The sequence below is a fragment of the Anabrus simplex genome, chromosome 1, assembly GCF_040414725.1.
Source record: "Anabrus simplex isolate iqAnaSimp1 chromosome 1, ASM4041472v1, whole genome shotgun sequence".
Taxonomy (NCBI): Eukaryota; Metazoa; Arthropoda; class Insecta; order Orthoptera; family Tettigoniidae; genus Anabrus; species Anabrus simplex.
Window position 1 is genome coordinate 560,809,258 of NC_090265.1, and position 19,261 is coordinate 560,828,518.

Genomic DNA, 19,261 nt, shown 5'->3' on the forward strand with positions numbered 1-19,261 from the left:
CATCTAAAGGAGCTGACTACGCACTGGTATGTACAAAAGACTACCAAAGAGTCAACATTCGACAAGTTAAATATGCATATGGGGTTCGAGCCAAAAGTGTATTGACATGGTGGACCCCACATAAACTATTTTAAATAGTTTCTTTAATAGACCATGTACCTGTTAGCGTGTGTTCAGGGGATGGTGGGTTCGAACCCCACTGTCGCCTGACCTGAAGATGGTCCTCCATGGTTGATCATTTTCACAACAGGCAGAGGCTAGCCCAGTCCTATCCCATCATCGCCATAAGACATGTCCAATAGGGGTAAGATTAAAAAAAAAAACATTTAATCAATTTCCACAGGACACAATGAAAAAAAAAAAGACCACTACCACTTAGATCACATGTTATACCTGGTTATCTGAACTATGCCTTGAGTTGCAATTTCTACTCCTACTCCAACGTTATTTTTTAAATACAGTAAGTTTTCCATCAGAGCACTTCATTCATGCTTGCAGATCCCTGGGAGTCTGTGAAAACTACAAAAGGAGTCCACGAAGAATGATGATTTAGCGTATCATATCCCCTGTTTCCTCAACATTTAGCAACAAAAATAATTTACGACTTCAATTTTCATGTTCTGTGAATTGTGATGAGTTGTTCTGTCAAATACTGTGGTAAAACTCTTGTGTGTTTTGGTGTTCATAATTTTCAAAGATAGTGCAAATACGAATTAATGGTTAAAATCAGGTTTGCTAATGAGAAAAATTACTGAAGAACTTACAACTAAAACATGCACTGGAGAAAAACACACAAAATGGAAGTCATTTAGACTTTGGAATCACATACTTGAGAAAAATTGTTAACCACAGTATTAAAGTCAGATGTACAACTGAAGATTGTCTACCATTGAGCTAAATCTCAAAAAGCTGACTGGTTCAAGAGAGGCCCAACGAACACATTGATTGTTTCAAGTAAGTTAAGGGCCACGACACTTAAAAGGTTGGGAACTGCTGTTCCGTAACTACTTTTGCCCTTTCAGTCTGCTTCATTCTTTGGTACCCTGCACTCCTTTCTGCCTTCATTTGCATGCTCTTTTACTTCGTTCATTGATCAGGTGTAGTATCTCTTTAGTTATCCATCCATTCCTACTTCTTATTGTCTTCATCTTGCTATCAACAGCCCAATCGACCTCATTTCTCAAAATCGTCGACTGTTTATCTATTGCGTTTCCTTCACTCTTGATTTAGTCCTTGTGCAACAATTCCTCCCTTCTTTTTTCTTCGTTCAAAGAAGAAGCGCCATAGCCTTACATAAAAACATATCTACCAATAAAATTAATAACGAGTTACACTTAAGTCAGCTGAAAGATGTCTAAAACTGGGTGAGAAGTCCACCAAAGAGATTAGATATTGCCTACGCTATTCGTCTGTTAACTGGTAGATGTGTTTCAAAGACCAGGGTATGAATGCAAAGTATGACATTTCAATGGTAGAAACTTTCCAAACAGAGATTTGCAGATGATCTGTTTTCAGGGAATCACTCAGAGCTTCAGTTCATTCTAACTAAACCAAACAAACCACATCATGCAGCAGCTCCAAAGGGCCATGGCCTACCAAGCAACCACTGCTCAGCCCAAAGGTCTGCAGATTATGAGGTGCCATGTTGTTGGCACAACTAATCCTCTCAGCTGTTTTTCTTGGCTTTCTAGACCAGGGCCACTATCTCACCATCAGATCCTCACCATCATTTCCTCAACTGTAATCACGTAGGCTGCGTGGACCTCAAACCAGCCTCAGATCCAGGTAAATTCTCAGACCTGGCCAGGAATCAAACCCAGGGCAGGCACGCTACCGCTACACGGAAAGGCTGGCTGGAAAGGACCTGCTGATTGACCTGGATTAGCACAGCAAACAACCAAGACTTCTCAAAAATGAACATGCGCTAAATATTCGAGATTGAAGTAATGCACAATTTGGTTTTGTCAGTTCTCAAATATGGTCATAAAACACCATTTGCAACTAAGAAACAACCATTCTATTTTTGAGCATTTCTCAGAGAGATGATCTCTGCAACACCATCACAAAGCATAAAACTGGAATGAAGACTGACAAAAGTCAGCACAGTCCAAGAAGTAGAGCTGGGCTGGGAAAGTAGGACTGTCTGGGCACTGTAGATGAGAACTGCATTGACAATATTCATGATGATTCAGTTCAACTCTATGGTATTCCATGTTCGGCCCCGCGGTGTAGGGGGCATGCGTCTGCCTGTCACCCGGCAGTCCCGGGTTCGATTCCCGGCCGGATCAGGGGTTTTTAATTGTAATGATTAATATCCCTGGCCTGGGGACTGGGTGTTTGTGACGTCCTTAATCTTCCTTTCCTCACACACAACATTCCACACTACTGCCATTCCAATTACACGCAGGTTCATACAATATCGTGCCAGTAGGGGCAAAAGATCCACATGGGTCGACACCCTGAACAAATAGCATTAAAAAATTAAAAAAATTATTCCATAGAACAAATTCAGACATAACCATCCATTTTATTGTGCACATTCAGAATCGGGGGCCCCAATGTATTTTTCCAGGAGCTATGAATTACCACCACCTTACACCATCCTCAGTAGGCCTATTCATAGTGGTGGGTTATCGGGGTACTTAAACACACGAGTGCCACGTGCTGATCACATTCACTCCTTGCGCGAAAAGTGCCAGAGTCGACTGAATCAGCGCGATGATTTTGTGTTTAACAGCTTCTGCTAATAGATGTGTCTGGGTGTTTCGTTCTGTTAGAAAGTTGAGGTTGTAAGCTTTCGCAAGAGTGGCATAGTTTTGGCCTTTGAGATCGTTGACACAAATGGAGGGAGTTAATAATCTGCGACGTTGACAAGCTCCGAGTTGTTGACAACATGGCGAGCTGTAGTAGAGAGAGTTTCGTTGCTGGCATGGATGACGATAAGCTAATAGCCTATTTAGAGGAAAATGATGTAATAGCAGACGAATTAGAATTGGAAAATGATTGTGATAGTGACGTGACACCAGGAACACCACCATTATCACCAGTACCAAAGAGGAAGTGCTGTTCTGGCCCCAGTACATCAGGTGTTCAGGTTAGTACTCAATTTCAGTCTGTGAAATTGACTAAAAATTAACTGTCAGTTCCGAGTGATTCAGTAAGCGACAGTGACAATAATAATGAAGGTAATGTCAATGTTAATGTTGATATCCGAGAACCTTTTCCGAACCAGTCTGATAGGCCTACCACTCCAGTCATTTACATGGAACTCGTTGGGCATAAACATGCGCCACCACATAATGCTCCTCCAATAAATTATTTTCAGTTCTTCACTAATTCATTCCTAAATTTGATGGTAAATGAAACAAATAGGTATGCCCAACAATTCCTGTCAACATATGCCTTCTCACCACAATCAAGCATTTCTGATTGTAATTTTTAACATGGGTCTTATCAGGTAGCTTTCGAATTTTCGTATTGGTCTGTAATTGATCACCTTGTTACACCATGATTTGAGAAAATGTTTTCACAAAACAGATTTCAATTGATACGATTTTTTCACTTGACAGAACATAGAAAATTTTCTGGTCCTGGTTCTGAAAATTATGATCCATGTGCTAGGTTTGATCCCCTACTGCAGCATGCTAACAGGTTGTTTCAACATCACTACACACTACATAAACAGTTATCCATCGATGAAAGCCTAGTGGGAACTAAATGCCGCACACAGTTGCTTCAGTACATGCCTAACAAACACCACCATAAATGGATAGAAATGTATGGAAAAATGTCTATGATGTTAAGGTAATTCCAAGTGAAGACCTTGGTGGAGACCATAGACTGTTGGTTGCAGTTATTGCAGAGGAAAGACCTCCCAAAGTCTGTAACAAAAGAGCCCCAAAAATAAAAACTAGGCGACTAACCGAGCCAAGTGTAAAGGAAGAATTCAGGGAAGGTGTCTGCAGGTTGCTGCTGAGAGAAGAACTGAAATTAGTAGATGAAAAATGGGATACTCTAAAGAAGGTTGTGGTTGGTACAGCAGGAAAAGTATGTGGACGACAGTGTCAAATACGAAAACCTAAAGAAACTGCCTGGTGGAATGATGATATTAAAAAGGCTATCAATGACAGAAACCGTGCAAGAAGATCCTTACATCAAGCACGAACGCGGGGAGATCAACATGAAATAGAGGAGAAGCTGTCAGAAAAATTTACAGATCAAACAGTTCGTTGCAGCTGGAAAGCAGGAATGCAAGGAAGATCTGGCTACCAAAGGAAATAAAAAACTGTTAAACAGTATTGTTAAGAATAGAAGAACTCAAAATGAATCTATTCAATCTGTAGAACTTCCTAATGGTGAGGTGACTAGGGATAAGACCAAAATATTACAGGAGTTCCAAAGGCACTTTGAAAATTTGCTGAACTGTTATGAAAATGTCACTCCATTAGACAACGAACCTTATGATTTTAGCAGCACAAATACAGTAGTCTGACGTGGTTGGAAGTAGAGACAGCAATATCTAAGCTGAAAAACACCACATCAACTGGATCAGATGAAATAAGTGTTGAGATGATCAAAGCACTATGAGAGGTAGGACAACAGTGGATGTACAGTTCCAGTTCCAGTTTGGCCGCCATAGTGAAGCTGACAAAACTTCAACCCACCTGAGTGATCAGAACGAAACCCGAAGGTGCGAGTTCAACAATCGCAACCTCTGCATGTTAAAGATGCAGATGCTAGTCCACTTTCTGACGGATTTTAATTTTGTGTTCATTAGCAAGGAATTTCATGACATTGTCCGTATCCATAACTAGGCTACAACAAGACAAATATGTACCACGCTAGTCAGTTTCACACGATTATGTTCCCAATCTAGATATCGGCTACCATATCGTGCAACAAATATTCAGCACACTTCACTGTACCACTCAACACAAAATAAATTACTAACTTCTGAATAGAATGCAAAAAGAGCACAAATAGGCTCACTGTTATTCAGCAATCTCGCTGCTAACCAGCAGGCAACATTGAACATTCCTGAGGCTAACAGCTTGCTGCCCGAAGGTGCAACTTATCCTGTGAAATTCAGGAATTCAAGGCCTTTTCCCACAATCACGCAATTGTGATGACGACTATTACCTGAGATGGAAGTCAAGTATATTTCACAAGGGAAAACAAATAACATTTTCAGGACTAGGAAAAACGTTATCGTACTAAGCAGTAATAGCGAAAATTCGTGACAAGATAAGAGAGTTACTTTTATATACATTTCATACGATAAGAATCGGGACTTGGAATTTATAACGTGCTAAGCGGGAAAACGTGTTCATGAGGAACACACTAACGAGGTTTCACTGTATATTACTGGCACCATCAGAAACAGAAAAGGTTTACCCGATTTATCGAGGAAAAAATTCAGTAGAATTGCCAATAAGTATTTCAGGAAAGGACCCATGCTCTTTGTAGGATCAAAGCAGAAGAAATCTCAGAAAAACCATATAGTACTTCTCAGAACAAATAGTAGGGCAACAGAAAGTGAAATCCCTCCTTCTCAAAGGAACCGTGAGGAGGCTGTAGTAAAACCTGATCTGATTTGAGTACAATAAATTCATAGGAGGTATTGATGGGAATGACTTGATACACTTTTACTTGGATGAACGAAGAACAGTGAAGTATTGGAAGAAAGTGGCATTTAACATTATTGTAATAATGATGCTAAATGCCTATCTTCTGTATTGTGAGAATAATGATATCAAACCCATTAACGCGACATTACTAGCTAGGTTTGACGTGCGCCGTTACTCCTGAGTGAGCGCAGCGCGCACCTCTATATTTAAAGACCATAATATGCCCATATCAAGTAGAAGGTATTTTTAGTGGATAAATTTGAGATATGATTTTTTTTAGGAACATGGCAGAGCAGGTTGGCTATGGAGCCAACTCTGCATTTGGGAGAAGTGAGAGTTCGAACCCCACCGTCTACTGTCCTGAGAATGGTTTTCTATGGTTTCCTGTTTGCGCTTCTAGGCAAATGCCGGGACAATTTCTATTCATAGGCCATGGGCCTCAGCCGATTCCTTCCACCTCAATGCCCAATTTCATTCACTATCATTCATTCATTCATCCTCAATGGATGTTAGCATCAGGAAGGGCAACTGGCCGTAAAACAAGCTTTATAAATTCATCTCACCTCATCCCCTACCCCGTGTCAAGAAACGGGACTAAGTAGCAGACAAACAATTTATTTAGCTACGCGAATGTTTAAATTTAAACGAACGTGAGATAAGAGGAGTATGCTTAGTATGAACTAAACTAATGCAAACATAATCCAGCATAATAGGAAAGAAGTATTTTACACAGTCATCACTTATGTTGCTTCAGTATGCTTCGTGGAACACTGTTTGCAAATTTTGTTTCTGGGTTTCAACATTTGTAGCGGGACCATGGTTATTTCATCCTTTCCTAACACGAATGTAATATAACTTTCAATCCATGAAAGTGCCTCCTCTTTCTCAGAACTTGCAGACACACTGTTTCAGAGTTACACTCACTTTTGTAAACCTCATCCGTTTCATTACCATCACTTTCCTTGTTCTAGTCCACTTCATCGTATCACCCAAACACAAAGGTATCTGATCAGTGGATGCCTTTATAACTTATATAAATTCACTAAGAACAGTCACAAAATAAATATTTCACATTAAACACAAGCATAAATCAAACCTTAACTACAATGCGCGCAATATGAGTAGCACTGTTAATCGCTACTTAGTGCCCTGCTCACCAAACATGCACTGTCGCACCTAATAATGGATTGAGGGTCCTGGTTTTCAAAGATAATGGAAATGACTGACACATCCCCTTCTGAACGATCTGTTTGAAAGGTACAGGGAGTTTCAATAGTAGAGGTTGTATAAAATTCCTACAAAAAAGCGCAGCGCTCACCATGTGAGTAACCATGGGTTAACAGACTTCAGATTTACTCATCCATTACTGAGGCAGCGAGCACAGAATGGACGCAACACAAAAGGAAGCTCTTCAGATTTTGACAACAAAGAAAGGAGAAAACTCAATGTCTGGCGTCAAAACACTGCCAGAAATGAAAGAAAAACAGTGTGTAGTTTGTTCTACTCCTCAACAACTCAAGAGGTCCCGTACCATATGTATAAATTGTACGAAGGGGTTACACCCAAGTTGTGTGGAAGAACATCAGTGCAAATAATAGGCGAAGTAATCAAGTGCTGTTGTGTTTTTTTCTCTTCAGCAGTATAAGGAAACTTAAAGATTTAGACTATTGCTGTACTCATTGTCTTGTAGTTTTAATAATTTATACGCTATATTGTTGTATTTATTGCCTTGTAGTTTCAATAATTTGAACGTGGAACATCATGACTGCAAAATGTAGAAGACATGGTCTGGTGGCATTGACAATTTGTTTTCATCAACTACAGAAAGTAACTTAAGGGTGTATATTGTTGAAATATTTCCATTGTTACTTTTCACTAATAATTATTGTGTACACTACAAAAGGGCTGTGCATTAAATTATTATTCAAGGCCAAGGGCGACTGACTGTGGAACAAAAAATTCAGTGAGTTGTGAGTGCAGATTTAAAAAAACCACTTTTGGGGGTTGTTGTAGTAAAATTGATCGAATTTTTAATGATGTTTTGTATTAAAATTGTGTGTGTATTTTATCCATGTTCTTGGATTTAGGCAATATCACAAACTGTACTTCCAAAATTATACCTAAACTTTAAAAAAATTATTGAACAATTGTTGAATTGTTGCAAATTAAAAATAAACTGGAGATGTTTTTCTCCTGGAGACAGGGTACGAAATCAAACCGATTTTATCCTGATCAGAAGTCGTTGGAAGTCGTCTGTTTTAAACAGAAGTTACCCTGGTGCTGAATGTGGTTCAGACCATATCCTCGTCATCATGAGAATGCGACTAAAACTCAAAACCACAACAAAGGTACGGGAAATGAAATTTGATGATAGAGCTCTATGGAGCTTCAGCGAGGCTATTCGTCCCAAACTACAATCATTAGGAATAAATCCCACTGGCACTGCAGATTCGGTATGGAACAACTTGAAGACTGCTGTGAGTAGTGCATGCAAGGAAATACATGGGCAGAATTCATTTCCTAGGAAGCCATGGTTAAGCGCCGAAACTTTGAGCTTAAAAGAGGAAAGGAAACAGCTGAAAAGAAAATTATGAAACTGATGAATATTTAAAAATGCACGCATCACTATCTCGGAAAATTCAAAAGCAGTGCAGACTTAATAAGGCAAACCAGATTCATCAAATCTGTGAAGAGATTGAACTGCATAAGCAGCACTGTCAACCTTGTGATCTCTTTATGAAGATAAAGAAAATTACCCGCGACTTCAAGCCCCGTTCATGGGTTGTGGAAGATGAAGATGGTACCCTCATTGGAGAGGAACAACTAGCCATTGAAAGATGGAAAAGATACTGTGAAAATCTATATGCAGATGCGACCACCAGGAATGTTTGCAAAAAGTACAACCCTAATCAATCTAACTCTGAACCAGAGCCTTCAATATTGAGGAGTGAAGTAGAAGATGCAATTAAACACCTGAAGAATCATAAAGCATGAGGAAGTGATGGCATCACTGGGGAAATGATTAAGAAAATGGGAGAAAAGTGGGTATGTTTAATGTACTTCATCTGTAACAAGATATGGGACAGAGGTGTATGGCCACAAGACTGGCTCATTTCCATCTTCATTCCACTTCACAAAAAAAGGATTAACAAGGAACTGCAGGAATTTTCGAACCATTTCACTAATATCACATGCAAGTAAAATATTATTGGATATCATAAATGAACGTTTGACACCTTACATTAGATATCAGCTCCCGTCAGAACAGGCTGGCTTTGTCAAGGGAAGAGGAACTAGAGAACAGATTCTAAATATACGTCAGTTGGTTGAAAAGGCACATGAATTCAACATTCCTTTGTTTCTGTGCTTCATTGACTACCAAAAGGCCTTCGATTGTGTTTTGTGGCCGAAGTTGTGGTGTGTTCTAGAGGAAATGGGAATTCCATCTCATCTCATCTCATTTCATTTCACTTATAAAAGGCTTATACCATAACAACTTGGCCAAAGACAGAGTTGATGGTTAGCTATCATCAAGTTTCAAAGTCTCCAAAGGTGTGAGACAAGGATGTATCTTATCACCTCAATTGTTTAACATCTATGATGAATATATCATGAGGCATGCCCTCGACAGTTGGGAAGGAGGATTTTCAATTGTTGGGAAGAGAATTAATAAACTCCGTTTTGCAGATGACACCACACTTGTAGCCAGCAGTGTATAGGAGCTTGTTGAGATAACTGATCATGTACAACAGGAAAGTCACAAACTTGGCATAAAAATTAATTGGAACAAGACAAAACTAATGATTGTCAACAAAGGTGCAGAAATTCAGCTGCCACAGCAACTTAACAATCTCCAAAGAGTCTATCAGTTTCCTTATCTTGGTTCAATAATCAAGGATAAAAGTAGCTGCGAAAAAGAAATCAAATGGCGTATCATTCTAGGACATACAGCTATGGAAAAATTAAAGATGATCTGGCAAGATAGGCAATATCTATGAATACGAAAAAAAGATTAGTCCATTCGCTTGTGTTCTCGATCTTCATGTATGGATGCGAAACTTAGACCATAAAAGCTAAAGACAGGAACCGAATCAACGCCTTTGAAATGTGATGTTGGAGAAGGATGTTGCGAATACCGTAGACAGCCAGGCGAACAAATGATTCTGTCACCTGGGAAATTGGAATACAAGAAAGTTTATGCCAAGTTGTGTACCAGAGAATCCTGCAATTCTTTGGTCATATAATGAGAAGAGACGATGACAACCTGGAAAAATTAATTGTCCAAGGAAAAGTTTCTGGCAGAAGGACACGAGGACGGCTTGCAAAAAGATGGGTTGATCAAGTAAGACAGATCCTGAATTTACCATGGAGAATTACTATCCGGAAAACGCAAATATGTACAGAATGGTATCAGCTTATAAAAGAAACAACAAAGTCCTTGGGTCACGATACTCAGTCATGAGTGGAACGACTGGAGAGGGAGAGCAGCAGCATTTCTTGTTACAGCTAGAAGTGTATTTTATGAAATACTGCAAGAATAATACACATATTTTTAAAAATCAACTTTCAATTAATATTTTTCTGAAAGTCTGCAAGAACCACTAAAAATTCTTAGCCAGAATTTCAGAAAATGGCTTGGAAATAAGCGGGTTAAAACTAAAAATACCGTATTTACGCGAGTAATCCCCGCATATTAAAAAAAAAAAAAAATTGAGGCAAGAAATCGGGGTGCAGGTTTTATTTGTGTCAAGGTTGCCAACAGGCTCCTGGCTCACCTGGTTTTCGATGCAGTGTACAGTTATGCTTTGTGCAGCCGTACATGGAAGAAAACTGTCCCCATATATCACTTTAAAACGGAAAACAATTCAGACTTCTAATTCTAAACTGTATATTTTTTTAAATAGTACCGTATTTTACAAAGTAATTTAGATTCAAAATTTCTCCGCATTAAGATAGAACGCGTCTTCCGGAACGTGCAGGGGTAGCTTTCCGCACTTTCACTCACTTTGGTGTGTCTATAGCAGTGGTTTCCAAATGGTGACCCGCGGGCTGCATATGGCCCGCGAAGCCATTTTTGCAGCCCGCAAGAGCACTGTAAGAAATAATGTGCAGAAAAGTCACAAAAATATGTATTACCTCGTTCAGAAACGTGTTAATTTTTATACACATTATTGACCCAAGTCAGAACTAATTATTCTTTAATACTAGTTCCCCTTGTTCTCAACAGATTATTTTTGATTTTGCCACATTTAAAATCCAAATTTAAAGTAATAATGTTATTATTTTTGCGTCCCACTGACTACTTTTGATGGTTTTCGGAGATGCCGATGTGTCGAAATTTTGTCCCACAGGAGATCTTTTACGTGCCAATAAATCTACTGACACGAGGCTGACGTATTTGAGCACCTTCAAATACCACCGGACTGAGCCAGAATCGAACCAGCCAAGCTGGGGTCAGAAGGCCAGTGCCTCGACCGTCTGAGCCGCTCAGCCCCGCTCCAAATTTCACTCTTTTATGCAATTTTAAAATAATGATTTAAGCAAATGAATGATCAAACACTCATTTCAATTGAATTAATGCATATCATTTCATAATGGTGCCTCTGTACTATTTGCAGAATTTTACAAAAATTGGCCTACTCTAGTGCGGCCCACAAACACGACTAAGGTTTCCAAAATGGCCCTCGAGCCCTTACAAATTGGAAACCCCTGGTCTATAGTTTCATAGTTGAAAATAGAGTGAAATCTTAATTCTTCTGTATTCAGTGTTTTAAGGAACCGCACAATATCACGTAGCAGGCAGTAAGCAGAAAAGCAGAATCTGTGAAAACTGGTGAGGGTTGGCATTTCTGAATTACAAGATGGCTGTTAATTCTAAATTACGTAACTGGAAGTCTGATTTCTGTTTTACAAAGACTTCGAACTAACCAGGTTTTTACTGTATCGCAAAACTAACATCAGATTTCACCGGTGTGTCTATTTCAAGTGATTACATTGCACAAAAAGAATTATCCACCACCGGTCGTGTTACTGTTCAGTAAAAAGTTGCGCAGTAGCATGGCATATCGAAAAAGCAGTGGCAACACAAAGCGAGACAGTTGGAAATTGGCTTATATTGATATCAACATTTCTTCAGCTTGCTTGCGTAATGAATGCCACAAAAGAAATGGAAAAGCTTAAGAAAAGATCAAGAATTCCTAACCGGGATAGAACAGAAAACATAAGCAATTGCAATTCAATCGGTGTGTTGAAAAGGGTACACATTCCAAAACCCTTACTTTTCAGGAGAAAGGAAAAACCGTTTTGTAGCTAAAAGAAAGGTGTGATCAAAAAAGTTTCTATTAGGCATTTATACATCATACTTCTACGTATTCAAGTATGGAAATCATATTACGTATGGTTTTCAAGTTATATAATTTTTTATGTCAAAGAATATGTCCCTTTTTATACTCAAATTTGAGAAAGATCTTTGTAGAGGTAGATACTGTATAATAAACTCGTAATTTCAGAAGTCTATTAAGCAGTAACACATTATTACACAAAATTCACCAAGCATCATTTCTTTTATAGTTATTCATTATCATTCCGTCTCTTTAAACATGTTTTACTTTACGAAGATGTCTAGCCTCCATAACCCTTAAATGGTGTATATCTTCTATGTTTAAAATATCGTGAAGATCATCAACATTATCGTCCATTCCTTCAATGCTGAATGAATAAGTCGAATATTTCACCACGATTATATTACTGCAGACAGTAAATACCACGAAAATAAACTGCGCACTCAGTTTTTCTTCCCCGCTACTCGCTGCTATACAACGCTTATACAAGGGTCCTGATCAGTATTAGCAATTCAATGAATAACGATAAGAGATGTATATACACACAGGAGGTTTATACACGGTTTATTAGTAACGACTTTCACCTAAACCTTGTATGAAAGTTATACACCGTTTATTAGTAAGACGGTAAGAAGAGACCACGTGTGAGAAGTATGTTAGACGAACATCGGAATGCGCCAGTGTATCTGTTTCAAGTGTTTACATTGCACAAAAAAAATTATCAACCACCAGGTAAAAAGAGACCGCGTGTGAAGCGTTTTAGACGTGGTGTGTGACGAGTTTGTACGTAATCTAGAAGAGGATTCTAGTGATACAAGAGACAATGAATCTTCCCATCTACAGGGAATTGAGCCTATTGCAAGTTCAGATTAATGAAATACCTGTCATGTAAGTAGGGCTACTTGCTCATTTTCATGGAAAATATATTTCATAGCAGTGATAATGTATTTTTATAATCTCAGGCAAAGTAGCTATATCCGTAAATTTACATGTTCATATTTGCGTAAAGACCACGTGGACCTCGCGGAGTGATACGAAATGTTCGTTTATGCCTACGTTACTCTTTTGATGGAAGGAATTTTAGTTCATTTAATTTTTTTTCAAAACAGGCTTCCTAAAGTGAGGGTGCGGGCATTATTTGAGGGCGAGGATTACTCAGGTAAATACGGTACTACACAGGCAGGTAAGAGTGTTTCACCGTCCACTAAATTAATTGAACTACTATTTACAGTTAATCACAAGTTCACTTTTGTTTTGAGTTTCCCACTCACCATAGTTTCTGCTCACAACCATAAAAAACACAAAAAAAAACACACACACACACAAAAAAACACTACCACGTCAAATTCCTTTTCTCCACATGGCTCCTCACAGCACAATGTCATTCCAGAACAGTTCTGACCTAACAAGCCTTGCTGAATACCGTGCAGCTTTTGGATGGACTCTCTCTCTATGAATAACGCGTCAGCGACAGTCTCGTACTGCTTACTTGCACTTGCCATCGATTCACTCAAGACACACTCTCGAGACTGGCTTCAGACTGACACGTGCCAGTTAAGTTTTCTACAAATACATAGCGTGACCAAAGATTCTAGACGTACCCAATTCCAGATAATTCTGTGTGCCTGGTCCACTGTTAATCAGCTTACACCTTCTTCTAGGAGCTCTCAATCGGGAGCCTCAACAGTTTGCTGGCACTATAGATTTGAACACAAAATTAAAATCTTTCAGAAAGTGGACAAGCATCTGCATCATTAAGCGCACAGAGGTCGCAAATGTTGAACTTGCACCTTCGAGTTTTGACTCGATCATTCGACTTGGAAGTTTTCAAAATGGCGGTCAAAGTAATTCCTGCTGATTCCTCCCCGTCACACATGCTTGAGTGTAACCTTCAATTCATTGTCTAAGAGTGTGACCAGAAATAATAATGTTTAATAACTCACTGTTATGAAATAGAAAGCTTCTACTAACATGTGTTTTAGAAAGAGAGTGATCTGCAATAATACTTGGATAATTTTATTGGTCCCCGTGCATATGTTTTCATATTTGTTGTTTAGTGTTTTTCACACCTTTCAGTGCACTTGTTATTTTTTAAGCCCCAGCAGAAAAGGTCTTCATAATTGTTCTCTCTTGTTTTTCACACCTTGTAATAATTTCCTCTCATCTTTAGAAATAGTACGTATAGTTTTCACTGAACCCACGGATACACGACGTAAAATGCCCTCATGTCAGAAAAAACTTATCTAGTTTTTCCATATCCCTGTTGGATAGTTTTTATTCGTATAACACATTCATTTTGTTGTTTTGAACGAGGTTTCACCGTATTGCTGTCTGTAAATCACGCGAGCCTAGTAAATTAATGTTACGTTTGCATTTCATACAAGTATTTAATAGCATGAAAGTAAGTGCTTACTTCAATGCATATTTCACCACTTTTGGAGCATAGTTTCATGCTTATATTGGCGATTTATACAGCATATATATCCGATGTCTACTCATGAACAATGGAAAGAGAGCAGAAATGAAAACGTCCTGCAGGCAATTCATTTCATAATGTCTGCTTGGCATCAGATCTCACGAGTCACAATTCATAACTGTTTCCAGAAGTGTGGCTACAATGAAAGTGTCAAATATGTCGACAAAAAGTCAAAGAAACATTTAATATTTCTGGGCATGAACGATGTGGAATTCAATATGTACTTGTCAATAGACAGTGAACTCCTCATATGTTCTATTCTCAGTGTAGAGAAACTGTGTGGTGATATAACAACATCAACTTTTCCGAAGCTCTGAGTGCATTCGAAATACTTCGATCCTAAATTTATAATGCAATATCGATAGCAGCGAACTACTTTCATCATTAGTTCGAATTTTGACATCTGCAGTGCTTTGTAAAATAGCACACATTCTTGGGCATCCTCTCCTAGGAACAGATTTTATTTCACAATTCATAAAAGAAAAGCAAAAACTGTGTGTGCATGTGTGCATGCACTCTTTGGGATCAGAACAGAATAATAATTAGCTTTCTGCTAGGTAGCAGGATATTCAGTCAAGGAATAAGTAAACATGAAAAGAAAACAGAGATCATACAGAGCAGAAACACAAAATATACAGTTCTCGATAATACATCCTTCCATCACTGCACTCCGAATTTAACACAATGGTGCTTTTACTAAGAAGAGATAATCAAATGTGCCAATATGGCAATATAAGTGTTCCTGACCACTAAAAACGACAAACAGAATAATTATGTTTGTTACGTGCGGACTATGAGATGAGCAAGAGAATTCAGTTGTATGCACAGAAGGAACCAAACAAAACCCCCGCCTGAGAGAACACCCATTTACCGGTACAATGGCTCTGTGTATGCGTGTAATGAAATGGCCAACATTGTACATGGACAGCACACGTAACAGTCGATGAAACATGGCACTGAAAGATCAGCGGATCACATGGACACATTCACTGACCCACACAGCAATCTACCGGCAAATGTAGTAAAACGCAACAACCACAGCATCTTATTTTGCAAATAAATGACTATTTGAGTCAATGGACTTTCTGAAATAATGAATATCCTGAGATGGATTTGTTTCTATTTCTCTCTTATTAGAACCAACATGGAGCAACAACTTACATTCTGGTGATAACATGATTACACACACCCATCTATTGGACTAACATAGAAAGATCTGCACAAACAACTTCCACAGAACCCTCTATTGGGCTGGCACAGAAAGATCAGCGGAGGAAACCTAGCCATCTGCCGGTGCATATAGTTTACTGCAACAACGTAGGCATTGTATAATTTGAATAAATTACTATTATAACATCACTTTATAGATGAAATAAAATTCCTACTTCTATTCCAAAGATTCCTTTCCTGAGTGGCTATATTAAGAAAGCCTTTCTACATTTCAATAAAGGAAGAGGCACCAGAAATTTGGAAACAAAATCAACTATACAATTATTCTCCTACATTCATTACGCTACATGTAAGCCACAAACAACCTACAGCTTCGGCCACAGTGCAAAAGGCAAGCGGAACGTAGTGTGGTGGCAGAGATGAAACTCAAACCTGTGTTAGCAAATGTATGTGGCATATCGCCAGCGACAGGTCATTTTGGAGGGGAAGTTGGTTCAAGGACAACGCTACCCGACGCTAGCCTCTCACTCCTGTTTGAGATTTCAGCTGCGCCGCCTGCAATGACTGTTAGTGAATTAACAAGTGCTAATTTCTTAAAGGTCAAACTCAAACTTTCCTATGGAACAACAGAGAGAACTTCGAAAATCTGATAGTGACAAGAGAAGCCTGGAAAGAGATTGGAACGATTTTAAATATACCAGGTAAATTCAGTTTAAAATCAAACATGGTTACGGACATAAACAATATTGTCATTATTACTGTACATCCTATTATTGTTTAATTTATATTATCCTTCGTAATATATTACCAAGATGAAAACTTGTGTTCGGCATTACATCCGACTTTTATGGGTCTCTGGAAGTTTGCGACTTTCATATGTAGTCACGCCTAAGTTTTGGTAAGAAGTCAAAAGTTTAAATGGACATACAAGTAGGCTATATTTGAAAAATCTTATCAGGAAATCAATTCAGTTCTCCATATAAATGATTAAATTCCCCATGCATTTCACGTTATTTATTTACTGGACGATCACAAAATTCTCTCCTAGTACTACGTTGAATTCTTCAGTTTAAACAAAAAAAAAAAAAAAAAAAATTCTAAAAGCAGAGACAAAAGAGAAAATTTTGAAACTGCCGTTATCTAATCACCATGTGCAGGGGAGACACTGCGCCGCTTACTGACTCTTGCTAGATGTCCACACAGATACTCTTTCCTTCCCGCTCTTCAACTTTTCGATAGCGGCAATGCTCCACTCGCTGCCTACACTATGACCGAAGCCTAAAGGTCATGTATTTGAAATTCTGCAGCGTAATTCTTAGTTCCGAGGTGTCATGCGGGTGGAATTTGAAAAATAAGGATATCAATATGCCCATTCTTCCAAAAATATACAAGTTGTCAGGATGTCATCAAAGCAGAATACTACAGGGAAAGGAAATATATAATAAAGAAAAAAGAAGGTTTCCAGTTTAGACGGAAAAGTTATCAATTTCCAAAGATCTGTTAAAAATAATTTCTGTTGAGGGTGCTCTTTGGCGGGAAAATAAAATTCTATTATTCACACAAAATATCAAAAGCAAACACTTCTACTAGTTCAGAGTAACTCGTTACTGGACACCACAATTATGATTAACCCTGGTTGTAGTTGCAAGTTCTGGAAGAGCCATCACTGTCCGTAATTACTTTGAGATGTAAGTGTACGTGCGTGTTGGGGAGCGGTTGCTGAGCGTCGTCATCGATGATTGCTGCTGCTGTGGTGTTCCATCAGGTGGGTTACAATTGAGAAAATCCCAGATGAGGATCGTGTCATCGTGCGAACTGCTCACTATCTGGAACTCGTCGAACTGCAGGCGGAACACTCGTCCTGTATGCTCCTGATGAAGAAACATAACAATACAAATAATCAATAATTATTACTAATAGGGAAAAGGCAATGAAAGAAATAATATTACCAATATTTTCAGGCTTAAAGCACTGAGTTAGTCAGTTCCAAATTCAGTTGAATTGATCTGCAGTCTTTTTGATCAAGAAAGACTAAGGAAAGACACACCAGAATATGTTTTAGTCTTTCCTATGCCCTTATTTGCAGACAGGAGTTCTTATTAAATCACCCCATGTAAATCCTCCTCTCCTCCTGTCACTAGACTTCATTTCTGGCCAAATTTCACCCAGCCTCACTGTAAACCACCTTGACATCACACTGAATTCAGTGATCTGAGACATAAAAAGAACTCCTGCGGAACTAAATTCCTGTACTTCAGAGTCTCTGGAAACTCTGAAAGTAGTTAGTGAGACATAAATTCAATAACATTTTTACGATCAGTTTAGCAGCATGTATGGTCTTAATAGTACCATCAAAGAAGGTCGGCTACACTGGAATAGACAATGGGAGAAATCACTGTCTTATATCCATACATTTCATTAAGGCTGTCTGGGATTCTGAGGAGCAAAACACTATTCGAAACTGCTTCAATGCAGTGATGACGTCACGCTAGATGAATTTTCCAAAGAGCGAGGAATGGCACCGAATAACAGGAGACTTCTCTCTTGAAACATGTCAACATTGTTGTTCTTCCAGTATGTGAAACCACAACAATAGATGAAATATATGAAGATCAGAGGACAGAAGCAGCATTAGTGCAGGATGAAAGGGATAATGAGCAGATTCTGAGGCAATTCGTAAGGTGCTGAAAGTGATGGAGGCAATTATTGACATAATGAAGCGATAAGTGTGCAGTTTCGAGAAGATGATGAAGAAGCAATGCCTTTGTTAAACAAGACATGCAGTAAAATTTTAAAATTAAAATCAAGAAAGCAATCAGCAATAGAGGGTATTTCAAACCCATGTAAATATTAGTGTTTGACTGTGACATAAGATGTATTATTAGGTTCAAAGTTCATATATTATCAACTAGCTCATGTACCCGTGCTTCGCTACGGGATTCTCAGAAAGACTGACTGTGGTTTTCCTAATGGAATTGAACATAGGTCATTACAAAAACATCAGTAGGAATGTAGCGACTGAAAGCAATGCTATCATATAAAATACTCGATCAAATGAAAACCGCACTCTTTCTTACTTTCAACGAACAGTACTACGGTGCCGATCTAACAGTCCAAAGTTCCAGAGCTGGAATGACCAGGTCGCAGACTGCCGGGAACACTCATCTGCCATTATTCCGTTAAATTTGCACACTGCTCATTCCAATCAGTGCCTCAGAGTAGACTGAATAGCTCGAATGCTATGATGAACCAGTGTGTTACGTACCGGTAGTATCACAAAATTTGTGAAACAGAGGAATGGCATGCTAAAGAAGAAAGTTATTTAACTCCCCAGCTACTTCCCGCCAATATTCAGATAGGCTGTTACACTTGGTACGACCGGGCGAGTTGGCCGTGTGGTTAGAGCCGCGCAGCTGTGAGCTTGCATCCGGGAGATAGTGGATTCAAACCCCACTCCCGGCAGCCCTGAAGTTGGTATTCGGTGGTTTCCCACAGCGTAAGTGCTGGGGCTGTACATTAATTAAGGCAAAGGCCCCTTAATTCACACCCCTAGCCCTGTCCTATCCCATCGTCGCCATAAGACCTACCTGTGTCGGTGCGACATTAAGCAAATTTTAAAAAATACTCAGTACGCAGCAGTAATCCTA

General features: G+C 38.9%; 1 protein-coding gene across 3 annotated transcripts in view; it reads right to left on the bottom strand.

Annotated features, from left to right (window-relative positions):
- The window catches only part of slmb (beta-transducin repeat containing E3 ubiquitin protein ligase slmb), a 343,572-nt gene that overhangs the window by 36,634 nt on the left and 287,677 nt on the right, over positions 1-19,261 (bottom strand). The window contains exon 10 of one of the 3 annotated variants that reach the window (XM_067135559.2): positions 17,317-17,485. In XM_067135559.2, the coding sequence (XP_066991660.1) occupies positions 17,317-17,485 (169 nt within the window). Of the gene's footprint in view, positions 1-17,294; positions 17,486-19,261 lie in introns of all 3 variants that reach the window. The other 2 variants (XM_067135560.2, XM_067135558.2) reach the window with 2 other exon arrangements.